Below are 19,465 nucleotides of genomic sequence, written 5' to 3'. Positions count from 1 at the left end.
CACCGAGTCCGATCGGTGCAGCCGATCGGTGCAGCCGTGCAGCGTTGCGGGAGTCCAAACCTGAAAATGCTGGAGGCCAAAGCTGAAATTGGAAAAACAATACAGCCTATTTTACTCCAGGAGATCCCAGGATTACCCACCCAAAATATCGTTGCGATCGGTTCAGCTGTTTTTGCGGTACCTTGGAATGGACGGACGGACGGACAGACAGACGGACGGACATTTGGTGAATTACAGTAAGATTCATTTTCTCGGCAACCGTTGGTCCGATTGACATTAAATTTTCACTATAAAAGGGGCTCCTCCTGTAGAATATTTTAATGATTATTATGACGTCATAGGTCACGTGGTACAGGCGCCATCTTGGAAACACTTTGCACCTCTATATCTCTGAAACCACTCCATTATTGAGACCTGGCTCATTGTCAAGTACTCCCCATAGGGAATAAGATATGTTAATGATGATGTCATCGGCGCCTTCGTTATGACATCATAATTCGACAAGTACAACACTTATCCAATCATTTTTTATATTTTTTGCAGCAACTTTTGGTCTAATGGATACCTTTCACCATAGGAGCGCCTCCTCCTTCAGAATATTTTAATGATAATCATGATGTCATAGGCCATGTGGTACAGGCACCATGTTGGAAAAACCGAAAAATGTTGCACCTCTATATCTCCAAAACCTCTGCATGGAAAAAATTGAAACATGCCTCATTGTAAATAACTCCATAATTATGGGGAATAGGTGTTGTTAACGATGACGTCATTGGTGCCATAATTATGACGTCATAATTTGACAGGGACAACGCTTAGTCTGATCAGTTTGATATGTATTGAGCGTGATCTATGCAACAATTATATTAGAGAATATAAATTTATGATGTCATCACTCACGTGGTCTGGCAGCCATGTTGTATGAAAGAAAAAAATGTTCAAAAACAAAAGTTGGAAAAAAAGAAAAATTCACAATAAGTTGACTGTGCAGGGTAAGTATACTATGAATACCATCTAGTTTCTTATTTAATTATCCTTTAATTCCACAATACTTTCTTAGTTCTATTTAGTAGAAAAAATGTATTTGCACGCAGTGTATTGAAGTGAGTTTTTAAGCTCAGCTCTCAATTCTGAAATTGTGGCGGACACGATGGCTCGCTGGCGCGGTGACATCATTCCGCGCACCAATGGGGTGTCGGCCACGCCCGAGGGGTAGGCGTGGCCTCGGGATATACACGGGGCTCGCAGCCCCGAGCAAGTCAGGCTACAGTTTGAGCTTTACAATAAAGACTCTTTTGATCCTACGCGTTGTGGCTTACCTTTTTTGGCAAACAAGTTGCGTGCGTAGCACCGCGCTTCACTGGTGACCCCGATTGGTTCAGCCATCGCTGACCACAGAACGCGCCATGGCCAGCAACGCGGTCGCGGTAAAGCTCCCTGAGTTTTGGGAAGCACAGGCCGAGGTATGGTTCGTGCAGGCCGAAGCACAGTTCCAGCTTCGAGGAATAACGGCAGACGAGACACGTTACTACCACGTGATCGCCGCCCTCGGGCCCGGCACAGCCGCCCGAGTCGTGTCCATCCTGCGGCACCCACCGGCAGAGCACAAGTACAAGGCGCTCAAACGTCTCCTCATCGCCACGTTCGGCCTCACGGAGTTCGAACGGGCGGACCGCCTCCTGGACCTTCCCAAACTCGGCGACACACGACCATCGGTGCGGATGGATTACATGCTGCCGTTGCTGGGTGACAAAGCCCCGGATTTTTTTATTCCGGGCGCTTTTTCTACGCCAGCTACCGGCACAGGTACGCCTCGCGTTGGCCGGTTCCAAAATAGGGGAACCCCGCGCTCTGGCCGTCGAGGCCGACAAGTTTTTCGCGGCTTGTGACACGCGGGTGAGCTTCGGTGCGGCCGTCGTGGATCCCGAGGCTGATGCACACCTCGTGGCCGCCGCCACGCCCCGCCCACCACCACCGCAGCTGCGAAAGCCGCAGCCTCCGCCGCTCCCGCCGCAAGCCTGGTGCCGTTTCCACGCCAGGTTCGGTCACAAGGCTAAGAAGTGTTGCCCGCCGTACTCATTTGGCAAGTCGGGAAACGACCAAGCCGGCGCTCGGTAGCGGCCCTGAGCGTCGGCAATTCCGGCAGCCTCTTATTCATCATGGACACCTTGTCCGGGCGCCGTTTACTGTGCGATACAGGAGCGCAGGTAAGCGTCATCCCAGCCCACACGTCCGACAAGCGAACCGCGGGCCGGGGACCCGCGTTGCTTGCAGCCAACGGTACACCCATACGCACATTCGGGAAGCGCTGCCTCTCCCTGCGGTTCGGAGGGCAATGCTTTCAATGGTCGTTCATAACCGCCAGCGTGCCCATGGCATTGCTCGGTGCGGACTAACTATGTGCAAATGGGTTGTTGGTGGACGTGAAGCACAGACGGCTCGTCCAGGCCGAAACCTTTAGCTCGCTCGCTTGTTCGCTGAGCAGCTCATTGAGCGGCTCACTGAGCGGCTCACCGAGCGGCTCACCAAGCGGCTTGCTAAACGGTTCCGTCCCGGCGAGTTTGGTTTGTACGCTTCCGGCAGCGAATGACTTTACCAGCCTCCTCGCCAGTTTCCCGGCCCTCACGCGGCCCACCTTCTCGGCGGTGGCCGTAAAGCACGGGGTGGAGCATCACATCCCCACCGTCGGGCCACCAGTCTACGCCCGGGCACGCCGCCTCGAGCCGACGAAGCTCGCGGTGGCGAAAGCGGAGTTCGCTACGCTGGAGTGGCTGGGCATCGTACGGCGCTCCAAGAGTGCCTGGGCATCGCCGCTGCACATCGTGCCGAAGCCCGGCGGGGGATGGCGGCCGTGCGGAGACTACCGCCGCTCAACGATGCTACCACCCCCGACCGCTATCCGGTCCCTCACATCCAAGACTTTTCCGCCCGGTTGGCGAAAATGTCCCTCTTCTCCAAGGTGGACCTCATCCGCGGATACCACCAGGTCCCCGTCAGGCCGGAGGACATACCGAAGACGGCCGTCATTACACCATTCGGCCTCTTCGAGTTTCTGCGGATGCCCTTCGGGTTGAAGAATGCGGCTCAGGCGTTCCAACGGCTGATGGACAGCGTCTTGCGCGACTTGGACTTTGTTTACGTCTACCTGGATGACATCCTCATCGCAAGCGCGACCCGTGAGGAGCACCTCCGCCATCTCCGCACGCTCTTCGAACGCCTGGGCCGGCATGGCCTGATCATCAACCCCGCCAAGTGCCGGTTCGACGTCGCCGAAATCGACTTTTTGGGGCACTGCGTCACCAGGCACGGGGCCATCCCCTTACCGGCCAAGGTGGAGGCAGTCAGGGGGTTTCCGCGCCCCCACACGATCAAGGGGCTCCAGGAGTTCCTGGGCATGGTGAACTTTTCCCACCGTTTCCTGCCCCGTGTCGCCCAGCTCCTGCGCCCCCTGCACGAGGCCCTCCGGGGGAAGCCGGGCAATGGTGACATTGCTTGGACCGAGCCGATGGACGCGGCGTTCGCAGGCGCAAAGCTCGCCTTGGCTAACGCCACCATGCTTGTGCACCCGGCGCCCGATGCACCGATCGCCCTCACCACCGACGCGTCGTACTACGCGGTGGGCGCGGTGCACGAGCAGTGGGTGAAGGGAGCTTGGCAGCCGCTGGCGTTTTTTAGCCGGCAGCTCCGCCCGCACGAACGGCGGTACAGTACCTTCGACCGCGAGCTCCTCGGGCTTCACCTGGCGGTCCGGCAATTCCGCCATCTGCTCGAGGGCCGTTCGTTCACGGCCTTCGTCGACCACAAGCCCCTGGTCTTCGCGATGGCCAAGGTCGCCGAGCCGTGGTCGGCCCGGCAGCAGCGTCACCTCTCGGCCGTGTCCGAGTACACGACGGACATCCGGCATGTCGCGGGGAAGGACAACCCGGTGGCGGATTGCCTTTCCCGGTCCGTCGCCCACGCGGTCCACCTCGGGATCGACTATGCCCGGATGGCGGCGGACCAGACCGCCGACCCCGACGTCCAGGCCTTGCGGACCGCCGTCACGGGCCTCCGCGTCACCGAGGTGCCATTCGATGGCGCGGCCCTCTTGTGCGCCGTCTCCCTCGGCCGGCCTCGCCCCATCGTGCCCGCGGGCTGGCAGCGCCGGGTTTTTGACGCCATCCACGGCCTGTCCCACCCAGGCACGAAGGCCTCCCAGAGGCTGGTCACCGACAAGTTCGTCTGGCATGGCCTCCGGAAGGCCATCTGCGATTGGGCCAGGACGTGCCTCGCGTGCCAGCGCCCGAAGGTGCACCGCCACACCCAGGCCCCGTTGTCCCCGTTTACTGTGCCCGAACGTCGGTTCGACCACGTTCACGTGGACTTGGTGGGACCTCTGCCCCCCTCGCTGGGTTTCACCCATGTCCTCACCATGGTGGACCGCACCACCCGGCGTCCAGCTGCACCGCACCACGGCCTACCACCCCCAGGCCAACGGCCTGTGCGAGCGCTTCCATCGCTCCTTGAAGGCTGCGCTCCGGGCCACCCTCCGCGACGGCGGCTGGGTCGACAGGCTCCCCTGGGTCCTGCTGGGCCTCAGGACAGCGCCCAAGGACGACCTGCGCGCATCCGCGGCGGAGTTGGTCTACGGGCAACTGCTGCGGGTGCCGGGCGAGTTCCTCCCCGACTCCACGGCACCATGGTCCGCGGCGCAGCAGCGCTCCGCACTGCAGGAGACCGCCCGGAGGTTCGCCCCGGTGCCGACGGCGCACCATGGGTGCCCGCCAACGCACGTCGCCCCGGAGCTTCATACGGCGGAGTACGTTTTCGTCCGCCACGACGCCCACCGGACACCGCTGCGACCCCCGTACGACGGGCCCTTCTGCGTGCTGGAGACCGGGGCGAAGCATTTCACCCTGGACATCGGCGGTACTCCTGACCGCGTTTCCGTGGACCGCCTCAAGCCGGCCCACCTCGACATGGACCACCCCCCGCAAGCGGCTCGGTCCCCGCGTCGGAGCCGCCCCCAGCGGGCGGACCCCCGGCACTGCCCAGCCCCACCGGCACGCCACCCCCCTGTCCTGCACCCATCCCAGATGCCGCCAGAGGCATCCCAGATGGCATCCCGGCATCCCAAACGCCGCCAGCCGCCAGAGGGCGCTTCGGCCGGGTCATCCGTTTGCCCCGCAAACTGACCCTTCATGTGCGCGGGAATTCTGGGGGGGCGCGTGTGGCGGACACGATGGCTCGCTGGCGCGGTGACATCATTCCGCACACCAATGGGGTGTCGGCCACGCCCGAGGGGTAGGCGTGGCCTCGGGATATACACGGGGCTCGCAGCCCCGAGCAAGTCAGTGCTACTGTTTGAGCTTTACAATAAAGACTCTTTTGATCCTACGCGTTGTGGCTTACCTTTTTTGGCAAACAAGTTGCGTGCGTAGCACCGCGCTTCAAAATCATGTTTTTTCTGTTTCGCCTGTTTTACAGTTAATAAATAAACCACAATGCATCGCAGACCGAATAAGGTATATCACATATTAAAAGGGAATACTATTGAAAAACAAGCTCGAAACTCCATTTAAAAAATTATATAATGTAGAAAAGACAAGTGTAAGGAGGACAGATTATATAGAACCAGGAGATTTGAGGTAATTCCGTGGATATTGCATGTTAATGTTAATGTGACTTTGAAGAGCATGGCTCTTGCTTGAGACGGACGAAGTGACGGGCAAGACACAAACTCGTCCGAGAAGATGTTTATTGTAAAAACCAACTCGGGAACTCTAAAAAGCCCGTTTATCGGGCTGCATATATATCAAAACCAGAAAGCACAACCGAAACCGAAAGCCACGCCTCTCAGGCGCGGCGCGCTTTGGTGGTCACGTGACCGACAGGTGCAAAGGATTATAACCGCACGCGCGGCACGCTTTGGTGGTCACGTGACCGGCCACCCCGGCGCCGTGGTTTGCCCGCCGGTTACGTCACCGGCTGGAGCAAGGAGATTCTGTTGCTGGTCTCGCTTGGGGGACCCAAGGGTCGCTACAACTTCAACAATATTATGCAAAGAACAGTTAAATATCCTTGGAATTGAACATTGTCTAGCTATGTGCTCCCTAAAGATGTTGCTTGATTAAATCAACCCCTCCACCTCAAATCCCCCTAATGGCAACTCCAAGGCCTCAACTCTACCCCCTCCACCCACCCCCCACCCTCCCCACCCCCCCACGTCCCAGAGCCAAAGTCCTCAATCCACCCCACCCCCACGTTCCAACCCAAAGTCCTCAATCCAACCCTTCTCCACCCCACGTCCCAAACCCAAAGTCCTCAATCCACCCCACCCCCACGTCCCAAACCCAAAGTCCTCAATCCACCCCACCCCCACGTCCCAAACCCAAAGTCCTCAATCCACCCCACCCCCACGTACCAAACCCAAAGTCCTCAGTCCACCCCACCCCCACGTTCCAACCCCAAGTCCTCAATCCACCCCACCCCCACGTCCCAACCCCAATAACTCAATCCACCCCACCCCTCATGTCCCAACCCCAAGTTCTCAATCCACCCCACCCCCACGTCCCAACCCCAAGTCCTCAATTCACTCCACCCCCCACGTCTCAACCCCAAGATCTCAATCCACCCCACCCCCACGTCCCAACCCCAAGTCCTCAATTCACCCCACCCCCCACGTCCCAACACCAATAACTCAATCCACCCCACCCCCCACGTCTCAACCCCAAGTCCCCAACTCCCCCCCCCCCCCATGTCCCAACCCCAAGTCCTCAACCCGTATGCTCAACCCCCCTCACAAAGCCTCAGCACCCCTCTCACAACTTTCTGTGCCCTCTCTGCTCCCTTCACCACAACTCTCTGTCCTTCTGTCACCCTTTATTGCTGTTCTTCAAAGCAAGATTGCATTATTACATCATTAATTACATACTATTTTTTCATCATCAATCATATCATACTAAAATACACAATTTGGTGTTTGTCTGGCTGTCTGTCTCTCTGTCTGTCTGACAATTTTTGACTGTGATACATTTGGTCGTTACTTATTCAATCTCAACCAAATTTGACAGGAGGACTAAGGATCACAAGATGAAGATTGTAGCAATTTAACTCCCCCTTCCACCCCCTGCCCCCCACCCCCCAGGTTTTTCACCACAAAGGGTTTCACCTAGCTGGCGTGTTGAGGTGTATATCCGTGTTAAGATAGCTTTATTGTGCCGTGTTGGTGGGAGCACCTCCACCAGAAGTAAAAAATGTTATAAACCACAAACACGTGTGATTACCTTTTGAAACAGTCGCTCCTGCTGTTTAACATTAAATTGAAAGAGTGAAGACCTGGGCCGTGCTCAGTTACCAAGCAGCTAGTTAGCGCTTGCCAAGCCAGCCGTTCCTTAATGGTTTTGAATGGAGCGCTTTCTCAAATGTTTGAACTACTTGGCGAGCTCTCCACAAGAAACTTGGTAAATTAGTTTCTATTGAAAATAGCGGTCCGTCTTATTCCACACGTTGTCTTCCACATGCAAAAAATATTCCATGATACTTGTAAGAGACTTCCAGGGAAGAAAAGCGATGTGCCATCTCAGAGTGTGGTTTTGGGGTCTGGTTCAGTAGCTCTGACACTACAAACAAATTCACCTTCCCAGTTATTCATGTGTCACGTGTGAATGGCCATACTCAGCTCCAAAAGACAATCCATTATTTTGTAAAAGAGAGGACAACTTTTGGGATGACCCTTCTTTATTTTATCAAGAATACTGTGAGTTATACAAGTTTTCTAGATCAGCTCTAAACCCCAAAAAATGCTAAAAAATTTCATTTTTACAATTAAGATTGCAAAATTCACTAAATTCATTATTTTGAAGTGTAATAAACTTCCCACATGCTTCAGAGAAAACAAAAATACAACAAAAATAACACGAGTCGCCAGATTTCACATCATTGTGGTTGTGGATAACGCTCTACTGTATTGTTATGAAAATTAGGGGTAAGAAATATCTAGATCCAGGTAGATCTGCATAGGTAGGTGTCCGGCTGTCGTGATAGCGAGTCTAGATGTAATAAGTTCTGTAGCCCGAATGTCGGATTAAGCTTGTATCTTCATCCCTGTTACGAGGGGGTGGGGAATGCTAATTAGTACAGGGATTATGGGTAAAATTCCCTTGTGTGTCGTTCCCTCTGAGAGCATCTCAGTGTCCCTTATGGCAATACATCCCATAGAAATTAGATAGGCCCATTAGCGCACCACACATTAAATAATTCCCCCACCGCCACAATGACTTTGGAAGAGCCAACAGGCAGCAGCTGCGCAGTACGCCACCATGGGCATCAAACATCGTGCTAGGCAGGCTGGGAGCCACGCCCAGGAGAACGTGTGATTGGTCGGGGAAGGGACAAAAAGCTTCCCCGTGATTGGGGGGTAAGAAAGGTGAAGGAGCGGCACACTGATTGGCCACTGACCGATGATACCTTGGCCAATCAGTGCGGAAGGCGCGAACATTCGGCCAATCAGCGCGGAAGGTGCAAAACCACTACTTACAAGCTACGCACTGGTTGGAGGAGAAGCGCCTGTGATGTAAAAAGGCGCGAAAGGTGAGAAGTAAATGAGGCACTGGTTGGTAGAGGGAGAGAGCTGACGTCACACCGCGAGTGACAAAAACGACTCACTCGCCGGCATTTGGTCTCTTCCCTCTCTTCTCTTCTCTTCGCTTGGCCTCTTGCGCTTGACTGTCCCTTCGCGATTGACCTGCTCTTGCCTTTGAACTGTGGTGGAGAGACCAGCGCTGATGATCATCCTCCCCTGTGGTTTGTGCTCCTGGTGCCTGCGTGCTGTGCTGTGTTGGCGCGAGACGGACCGTGCAGAGAGAGGGGTGGGGGGGTTTCGCACCAACACCCGAGCGGTTCGTGCCAACCAGACGCGAGCTTGGGGCCTGGACGACGAAGCTGCACAACCAGACGATTCCTGACGGACGCTACACATCCAAGGACAGATAAGCTCGCATCCACAAACAACATTTCCTTTGATTTACCCCTTTTCCATTCATCCTGTATATGACGTCTGTGTGCGGGATCCCGATTTAGGAACATTTATTTACCGCCGCGTTTCCTTTGTTCTCGGGTCCGTAATAAATATTCCTTTTGTACATTTTACCTCCACGTTCGTTTGTTATTAATATGCAGGTTGAAGACGCTGGCGCGCGCGGGCCGTGAGGTACGAACTCGCCGCTTCTTCCTCTTCCTTCTTCCACCCATGCTTGCATCGTCAAATCCGCAATTGATCGTCACCTCGGAGTTAAAGCTCGTTCAGGCTATCTGCGATCCCACGGTCTTAACCGAGGGTATTCGCGCGATAGTATTATCTATCCATCCACTAGGTAGCAGCATCTGCCTTGATGCGGAACGGCGTGCGACTTCAACAAGTCGGAGTCCTTATAATTGTGCAAATAACTTCATTACGCCAAGAAATCTGGTGATAGGCTTTTGTTGTCATTGTTGTTCCTTTTTTGACTCTCAGAAATAGTTACCTATGCCACCAAAGGTGGATGAAGGTTATGTTTGCACCCCTGTCTGTCTGTGAGCAGGATTTCTTGAAAAGTTGTGGATGCATTTGGATGAAATTTGGTGGGCAGGCTGGGTGTGTGACAATGACGAATTGATTAGATTTTGGTGAAAATCTGGATGCAATTCTGGATATGAGAATTTTAAATGATTCTTCACCATTGAGAAATCAGTCCAAAAACGATAAATAGCAAGATATCTCAAATAGTTATGAACGGATTTGGACAAAACCTGGTGAAGAGGTTCGGTGTGGAACAAGAACCAATTTATTCTATTTTGGTGAAGATCCAATTCCGGATACGAGAATTTTAAATGATTCTTCACCATTGAGAGTTTGGGCCAAAAACGATCTATAGCACAATATCTCAAAAAGTTGTGGACGGGTTATGATAAAACTAGGTGAATGAGTTGGTTGGTGCCATATAAGAACAAATGATTAGATTTTAGGTTCAGGCCCGGATTCAGACCCGGCCTATCAGTGAAATACAAGACATAAACTGTTCAGCCTGGTGGAGGTATGTGCTCTACTGAGTACCGTTCTAGTTTATAATGTAAATCTTTACCTACCTATAGTGTGTGATAACACAATTAGCAGTTCTGATAATGCAGGATTAAGGCCTCCCTAAATTCTTGTACTTGCCACACTTGCCAAGTGTGAGTTGGCGAGGGTATGCCATATTAGCCGAGACCAATTTTCGTGGAATTTTCGCTTTCTTTGAGTAGGATGTTGACTAGTTTCAACATGGTGTTTTTGGAAACCTACAAGTGTGTCGGATGTTTTTATTTTGAAAGAGACCACAATTATACAATGCCTCAGGCACAGAAACATCGGTCCAAGTTTCAAAATGTTTTCCATGGTGATGTATCTTGAGAACATCTCACACTTCACAATTCTCTTTTCGCTTCTATCCTACTTGCATCTCTTCCCTTCCTCAATTTAGGCCTCGATGTATCAGTGGACAATGTCTACACCTTGTGATGGGGTGATGATCTTTGCATTCAAGACCTACAAGGAAATACAAGCAATTTGGATGCAGGATGAGGCCATTTGGTCCATCATGCAGATGCTTTATCAACACCACATTGATTTTTTGTTCAACACCACCAATTCTAATCAACACCACGTTTTTCCAAGGACGCTTCGAATAACAAAATTAATGATAATAGCACAATATTGTTGCGAATATGGAATTTGGCCTCCATATCCGCTTGTAAATATTCCCCTATTTCCCCAATACTCCCCAACTATCCCCAATCCCCCATTCCCTAGTCCCATTGTCTGTAAACAACACTCTGTAGAACCGACCTTCCCCTTTTTCCCCCATTAAATGTCGTGCCCAGGTCCACCGCATCTCACGTAGACAACTTTCGGACATCTTGCTAGTTATTCTTAGTCTATGTCAGTTAAGGACTCGTTTCCATTAATTATGACTCTTCGTTGCACCAGAATGTGATTATATGGCACCAGTAGTGAGTTTAGGACCTTCCCATACCTCCTTCCATCTTCTTCCCCAAACAACAACAACAACAACAACTACAGCTACAACAACAACTACAACCACGGCGCGCGGGGGGAGTGTGCGTCCTCCCACCAGCTCGGTTAGCCGCCATGACCATGCGCTCCACGGGGTTACCACGAAGGGGCTGGCTGTCAGCTCCTCGTCAAGGGCGGAGCCTGGTAAACCCCCCGCACGCACCCAATGAGAAGCAACGTGCCGATTCCACGAGGCGGAGCTAACGAGCCGAGGGCGTGTCACTCCCCGCCGGATATACGCAGCGACTTACCGGATGTGAGGGAGATGCGCCCCCAGCTTGAGACGACAAGACGCCACCTCGAGCGCTGTGAAACCTCCCGCATCTCTGGACCGGACCGGGTCGACCCTGTCCTTGAGCCAAGAGTGCACCTTGAGCCATCGATACCCGCTTTCCTTGCCATCAATCCCCGTGTGAGTCAGCCTTTTGTCCCGTTTATCTGTCGTCTGTTGGGGTTAATATAAGATTGTGTCTAAGTGCCTATCTTCCTTTGCTGTCCCTCTTGTAGTTGTAATCTAACCTTCCGAACGAATATAACCTCCTCCGGAGGTCTTGAGAACCGTATCCCTGGTGTCGTGTCATTTTAATCCCAGCCGTGTGTCTTTTCCTTCATTGATCTAGCGTAGCGCGATTAGTCAACGTTCGGGTATAATCGGGTAACTTGTGCAGACGTGGTCATACCAAACCGCTCGGTAAATAACATCCACCACCGCGTCTGTAACAATATTAATGATATTACAAAACAATATTAATACTAATAATATCGCGTCTCCCCAAGGGGTCTCCTCCTTGAACAAACGCCATGTTAACCTGTATAAATACCTTATTGTGCCGTTTTCATGGGAGTAACCGTCGCTACCAGAGGTAAAAATATTATAAACTACAAAATACTTTTTAAACAGTCATTAATGCTGTTAAACACCAAACTGAAATAAATTTGTAGGAATCTGGACATCAGCCTATGCTTATCACATCAACGAATGCACCTGATCCAAGATCTACTATAGTCTATATACCCCACAAGGGTTAATAACACGACCCTTCCTGCCGCTAACGTGGAGTTCTTCCAAGGACTTTTTCGTGGCCTTTTTCCAAAGCCGCTTCTCATTACAAAAGTGATAACAACACTTATGATGAGCCCATAATATTAATGATATTACGAAACAATGTCCCCACTCCACAAGGAGTTCTGGGACTTGTGATGTCCACCCCCCCCCCCTCCTCCTCCTCCCTCCTCCTCCTCCAACACCCTCATGGAAGTAAATTTTATTATCGGGAATTCAGAATGGTGAGGCACGGTCTGATATTTCAATGACCTGATGTAACATAAGTAATCTATCTATAATTCCAGTAATCTCTGTGTGTCTGTGTGTCTGTGTGTCTGTGACCGCTGTTTCTCGACAACCACGGGTCCGATATACTTTTAACTTGCCAGGTATATTGCTGGGGACCCGAGGATGTGCCTTTTCAAGGTTTCATATTAATCGGACAATTACTTACCGAGCTATGTCCAAAAAACGATTCAACCAATCAGAGAGCAGCGAGCTATCGCGTGTGCCGAACGTGGCGGACACACTCTGCCTCGGATGGCACATTTGAGAGCGTATTCATTTATTTCACGTTTGCAAACTATGTTGGCGCTATGTTGGCGTTAAACTATGTTTTAAAACTAATAAAAACCCCGGGGGGATTGTCACTGTACTCGCAAGCCGTTCGCCGTTCGCTTTGGCGTTGCGAATGAACCAAAACATTTCATGCACCAAACCATTTCATGTAAAGCGTTCGCCGTTCGCTTTGGCGTTGCGAATGGACCAAAACATTTCATGAACCAAACCATTTCATGTAAATAGAGGGGGGGATATAATTTTAGATATAGATATAGTACGGGCATGCCCTAGTAATAAGAATTGGCAATAATAACTAAAAATAATAACAGGACCCTGCTACTCCCATAGTGAGTGGGTATACTAGTTTCTAAAATACAGTATTTTAGAAAAGGAGGTAGTGAAGAGGGGAGGAATGAACAAACCAAACAGCACATTCACCTTTGTTTGTTTCTTTAAACATAGTCTAAGGCTCACAGAGGAGCTGTAACACAAATCACACACACACACACCAGACAACACTGGATTTAATTTCAGACAACCACAGCCATTGAGTTGGAGGGAAGTGACATCACTTCCCAGAGCACTCTGGGTACATGCTGCCATATTTATGGCGTCACTTTTTTCTCTGCACTCAGCGTGGCAATGAAGGAGTTTCCTCCTCCCCATGGAAACCAAGTGATGGGGTTTATCCGTGTAGCCTCTGAATGCTGAGCATCAAGCAAGGAAGCAGCACATGCCATTTTTAATGACATTTGGTATGACCGGGCCAAAATCAGAATCGAACCGCCGAGCTCCCTGACTTATGGTGGACGTTCCAACCACAATGCCACCAAGTCTGGTTATTGAGTTTTTCACGAGACCCACTCACAGACATCACAATTATTACCTGTTTATACAATCACCCATAAGCTACCTACCAGTCCTGCCAATGTCCATGTACTTGTCTATCTCCAATGCTCTGTCAATGTACTTAGACATCCAATCGCTCACGTGGTATTTCTTCTGTAGGGGTAAGCTGAATATTGATGATCTATCCAATGCCTTCATAGGTCTTGCATACAATTTTTCAGTTATCTTCTCTTTAGAATAAGAGACACCACAATCGAGTTAGTATGAGCCTATGACCCTATGTATATAGTATTTATTTTTTAATTGAGAAAAGGTATTCTTTGAGACAGTAAAAAAAAAGAAGGAAAAACATCAAAAGTTAGAAATATAAAATTTTATTCAAAACTGCACAAACGCATCTGTTAATCACATTTGCATCATGTTGAAATAATGTTAATAATACGAGACGAGGTTAATTAAATTAAACCAAACTATGTACAATTTACACAAAAAAAGGTTTGATTTCAGTGAGCAACCAAACAAATGTACAACTATATGAGTCTCCAGTTATAAAAAGGTGTCAAACAAAACAAAAACGGGTAAACAATGACCGCTCACACTGACGCTCTCTCCGTCTCCATTGGGAGCTCAGATCGCACGGTCGGGGAGGCAGGCACGCAGTAAAGGAGCTTGCGAATTGGAAACAAATCACGCAAAAAGATGTAATTTCACTGAACAGTGAGAGTGAGAGTATTACGTCCAACAGTCCAACAGTGAGAGTATTACGAACATCGTCTTAAATATTTCTTGCAAAGAGGACAGGGGACAAAAGTAAATAACTAAACGAGAATGAAATGCATCTTGGATAAGTGCATCAGCACTGGAAAACACAGGGAGAAAGTTTGTATCATGACCAAAGAAAAATACCTACTCATTAGTAGAATGACATTCAATAGAATGACATTAAAGTGAGGAAAGGGAAAAAAAAATTCAAAAACAAAAGCTACAAATACGAAAAACAAATAATTACATGAAAGTGAGGAAAGGAAAAAAAAAAAAAAAAAGCTACAAATACGAAATATGAAGAATTACATTAATAATAGGAAATGAAAAGAAAAAAAAAACAAGCTACAAATACGAAAGACGAAGAATTACATTAAAGTGAGGAAAGGAGAAGAACAAAAATATTTAAAAAAAGATACAAATACGAAAGACGAAGAATTACATTAAAGTGAGGAAAGGAGAAGAAAAAAAAAAAAAAAAAAAAGATACAAATACGAAAGACGAAGAATTACATGAAAGTGAGGAAAGGAAAACCAAAAAAAATAAACAAACTACAAATACGAAAGACGAAGAATTACATGAAAGTGAGGAAAGGAAAACCCAAAAAAATAAACAAGCTACAAATACGAAAGACGAAGAATTACATGAAAGTGAGGAAAGGAAAACAACAAAACCAAAAAAAAAAAAACATTAATTGTTGCAAAATTAGGACATTCAGGGATTGGGTTGAGCAAACCCTTAACAGGCAGCAAGTGGACATTTACATCCTTAAGAACAAACAAGAATACAAATATTAATATAGTGCAATTCGTACAAAATAAAAATGTATACGGATACATATATACACACATACAAAACTTGTACATATTAACATGCAGCGTTTTTAAGGGGCCCGGAGGCTCCACCGTGATGCGTCTAGGCCATATCGTTGAGCATATTGCGTCCGTAAGCCTCGCTGAACAGAGAGTTGTCCTCCGGGCAGTGGCGATGGCAGACGCAGGACTTTATCATCATCACGGCCTTGGTGACGCGCTCACCGTCGGGGCACCTGAAGGCGATGGGCGCCGTCCGCGTTTGATAGGGAGTGCAGCATCGCCCATCTGTACAGGAGCCACAGTACTTGGGGCGAAACGTGCGCTTGCTGACGCAACCCGAATAACGAAGGTGAATGCGCTCTTCACCACGTCGGGTCCTCAAGCACTTCTTGCCCGTCTGTGGAGTAGTGAGGAGGTGGAGGAGGTAAAGATCGGTAAGCATCACTTGGAGACTTTGAAATGCACGTGATGTGAAACGATCTTTTGATTTTGAGGCACCGTACTCTTTACAGATGCAACACCTGAAGCGGTTTCTTGGCAAGGGTAGACAAAGCTGCCTTACCTTGATGGCGTCGTGGAGTTGTTGACCGCAGGGTCGCACGGTGCATAGGCGAGCCTGCTGTTCCAGTCTGCACTCCTCGTTATCGTTAGTGACACGTGTGGACACACCCATGCCACATGTTGCGGAGCAGGCGCTCCAATCGGTCGTCTGCACAATGCAGTTACCACGGAGCTGCTGAGGTCTCGGGCCATATGTCATCTCTTGGCGGAAGGCTGAAAGGAGGGACGGGGAAAGGGGAAGGAGGAACGACGGTGAAGATTAGACTACATTTTTGGCAAATATCCCACCATTGCTCCGAGACGCATTGTCAAAAATGAACATCCACTTGTGCAAAAGTATGGCTCACCTATTCTCAGCAATTGATCAAATCTACACCTTGATTATATCATTGGCATATATCTGCACATATCTCAAAGAAACCTCCATGCAATATACCAAATTTTTGGTCACTTCTATGTTTATGATCAACTATAATATTACATCAGAATTTTACTCCAATATTCCAAGGTCTTGTAAATAAGAAGGCTGAAAAATTGATACCTTCACCACGGTGCATGCACAACCTTACCTAAAATTGATAACTTCACCACGGTGCATGCACAACCTTACCTAAAATTGATAACTTCACCACGTGGCATGCACAACCTTACCTAAAATTGATAACTTCACCACGGTGCATGCACAACCTTACCTAAAATTGATAACTTCACCACGGTGCATGCACAACCTTACCTAAAATTGATAACTTCACCACGGTGCATGCACAACCTTACCTAAAATTGATAACTTCACCACGGTGCATGCACAACCTTACCTAAAATTGATAACTTCACCACGGTGCATGCACAACCTTACCTAAAATTGATAACTTCACCACGGTGCATGCACAACCTTACCTAAAATTGATAACTTCACCACGGTGCATGCACAACCTTACCTAAAATTGATAACTTCACCACGGTGCATGCACAACCTTACCTAAAATTGATAACTTCACCACGGTGCATGCACAACCTTACCTAAAATTGATAACTTCACCACGGTGCATGCACAACCTTACCTAAAATTGATAACTTCACCACGGTGCATGCACAACCTTACCTAAAATTGATAACTTCACCACGGTGCATGCACAACCTTACCTAAAATTGATAACTTCACCACGGTGCATGCACAACCTTACCTAAAATTGATAACTTCACCACGGTGCATGCACAACCTTACCTAAAATTGATAACTTCACCACGGTGCATGCACAACCTTACCTAAAATTGATAACTTCACCACGGTGCATGCACAACCTTACCTAAAATTGATAACTTCACCACGGTGCATGCACAACCTTACCTAAAATTGATAACTTCACCACGTGGCATGCACAACCTTACCTGCCAACGCATATCCACCCAGTGCAGTTTTTTCCCGATCTTCACACTGCCATTCCTCACAGCACTTCCCAGGCACCTTGACCCGTTTTGGGAAGGGGCACGCGCTGCTGGGCAACCGCACGTCCTCCGAGCACAGTACCTGGCAGCCCACGGTACCATCCATGCAGGTGCACTGGTATTTGCAGTTGGGCTGGAAGCTTTCACCGGAGCGGTACGTCGTACCTCCTACGTGGCAAGATGCGCCATCTTGTGCTGTTGAAGAAATACACACGGGTGGAAGTGTGGGGTGATGTGCAAAAATATTAATTCCAACAACATTTATGTAACCATGCTTTTGTGGGCACAACAACTTTAATGTGTGACCGGGGCAACCACCGTATGTGCTCGGAAGACCAATTACCTTCGCACAGGCCACTGTCTCCGCAGCGCAGGTTCTTGTGCAGGTCGCAGGGTTGGCGTGCGGAGCACAGATCTCCCACCTGTCCGGCACACACCCGGCAGCACATGCACGCATCCGGCACGAGGCTCACGCCAGGTGGGCACCGTGGGGTATCCACCGGGCAGCTGCACTCTCGAGGGCAGTTCACATCCAGGGCCTGCAAACAAGGTCATATGGAATCATGACGTCAATGGATATAGACAAGCACAGGTTGAGTGACGACGATGGACTTTCAACAACTTCCATGGTCTGATCCCCCATGTGCCATACTCCGTGTTAGAGCGTTGGTTCGGTCAAAAGTAGTTATTTGGCGAGGGGTCATGGGTGGGTGGTTTGCCATCGCTCTCCCACCAGTAGTTAGGGTGGGTATCTGTTCATGGTGCTAGCGATAGCTCGGGATACCCAGTTGAACGTCCATCCGATGGACGACACACACATTGATGAAACATCCTGACTGTGAAACACCTGTATGGCAGTTTATAGCTGGGTCGGGATTCGAGCCCACCTCTCGGGCACCATCCCTTGGCCACCTGCCAGCCCAACTCCATGATGCAGCCATACAATAGCATTAGTAAGCATTTTACAAGCACGTATAGAAACTAGTACAATTTTTTTTCCTATCTAATGTATATACTTTAGATATTGATGTATTGAAAGGTATTTTAAAAATATGTTGGACAATTGTGCTTGTATATGTCATTCATACAACTTTTTTGAATGCCCCTCATATTTTCCACCTGACATAGAATAACACCTGTTTCCCGAATGGTAATGCGTATTACAGATAAGCATATGCACAAGTCTGGGAGAAGGAATGTCTGGTAAAGGGTTTCAGAGCGAGTGGGGACCTCACCTGGTTTGAGAAAGCGACGCAAACCATCGTCAGCACGCACACCACCTGCAGGACCCGCATCATGAAGGAGATCCGCACGAAGGAGGAAGATTAACGAGCGACGAACACGAAGTCGATGACACGTCCAAAGAGCTCAATCCTCCTTCCTCGAGTCTGCCCGTTTCGGATGTCCCGCCTGCTCTCACTCCGACGATCCCGCCTTTTATCTACCCCAGTGGGCCTACGTCACGAAGGGCAATGCGCCGCGTTTGGGCAAAAATGCGCGGCTTCCCTCCCGGAAATTGAAAGAGAACTCCCGACCGCCCTCCACATACCACCGCCACCGAGCAATCTCCTCGACCACCCCCCGCCTCACATCCTCCTTCGCCTCCCACACATTCCGTCTCGGCCGGAATTCCGCGCCGTGTTGATTCTAGGCAAGCAAACGCGAAACGGAACGTGGCGGACCCGGACGTGGACACGGCGCCCTGAGGTCCAGCTGGGCTGACCCATGGCACACGTGCACCTCGTACTTTCCCACGGAACACAACGGGAAACAACCTCCTGTCCATATCTATAACCTTTTAAAATTCCTCCTCCGTTTTTACTTTACAGCAGTCTCGGCCAACATATTTTGACTACTTACAGGCTTACACCATTACACGAGTCATGATATGGACACATGGTACAGTAGTTATTTTATTTATTTATTTTCCCTTGATTTACATTGCTCTTGTATCTACCGATATGGATTGCTGCCTACGGGGATGTTATAACTCTGAAATTATACTTTACTATCACCGAAACATCATGGTTGGCTGGGTATCGCACAATAATTTCAAGCATCTCTCTCAATTTGTTCCTGGCTATATCTACATGATATATCCCCTTCCCTATTAATTGATTATATTGTGGTAAGTTAAAAGCTTCCTTTGCAAAACATTTAACGACAATGGCAATCGGTAGAGAGCATACCTCCGCCAGGTTGACCCGTTTATGTTTGGTATCTCACTGATAGGCCAGATCTGGATTCGGATCTGAACCAAAATCGAATTATTTCATCCTTGTCACACACCCAACCTGTCCACCAAGTTTCAGTCCATAACAATTTGAGATATCCTGATCATAGACAGACAACGGT

The 19,465-nt window shown here is 49.4% G+C and overlaps 1 protein-coding gene across 1 annotated transcript; it reads right to left on the bottom strand.

Moving 5' to 3' along the window:
• Positions 1–13,884: 13,884 nt before the first annotated feature.
• CCN2 (cellular communication network factor 2) lies at positions 13,885–18,522 on the bottom strand. The gene is made up of 5 exons (XM_068108083.2): positions 18,346–18,522; positions 17,454–17,649; positions 17,054–17,305; positions 15,666–15,877; positions 13,885–15,500 (listed from the first exon to the last, which is right to left on the bottom strand). The coding sequence occupies exons 1-5, from the start codon at positions 18,406–18,408 to the stop codon at positions 15,204–15,206; spliced, it is 1,020 nt and encodes a 339-aa protein (XP_067964184.2). The 5' UTR covers positions 18,409–18,522; the 3' UTR covers positions 13,885–15,203.
• Positions 18,523–19,465: the final 943 nt, after the last annotated feature.

The sequence above is a fragment of the Myxine glutinosa genome, chromosome 2, assembly GCF_964187855.1.
Source record: "Myxine glutinosa chromosome 2, kmMyxGlut1.1, whole genome shotgun sequence".
NCBI classification, from domain to species: Eukaryota; Metazoa; Chordata; class Myxini; order Myxiniformes; family Myxinidae; genus Myxine; species Myxine glutinosa.
Note: the sequence above shows the minus strand (reverse complement) of the source record. Positions and strands in the feature narration are given on the sequence as shown.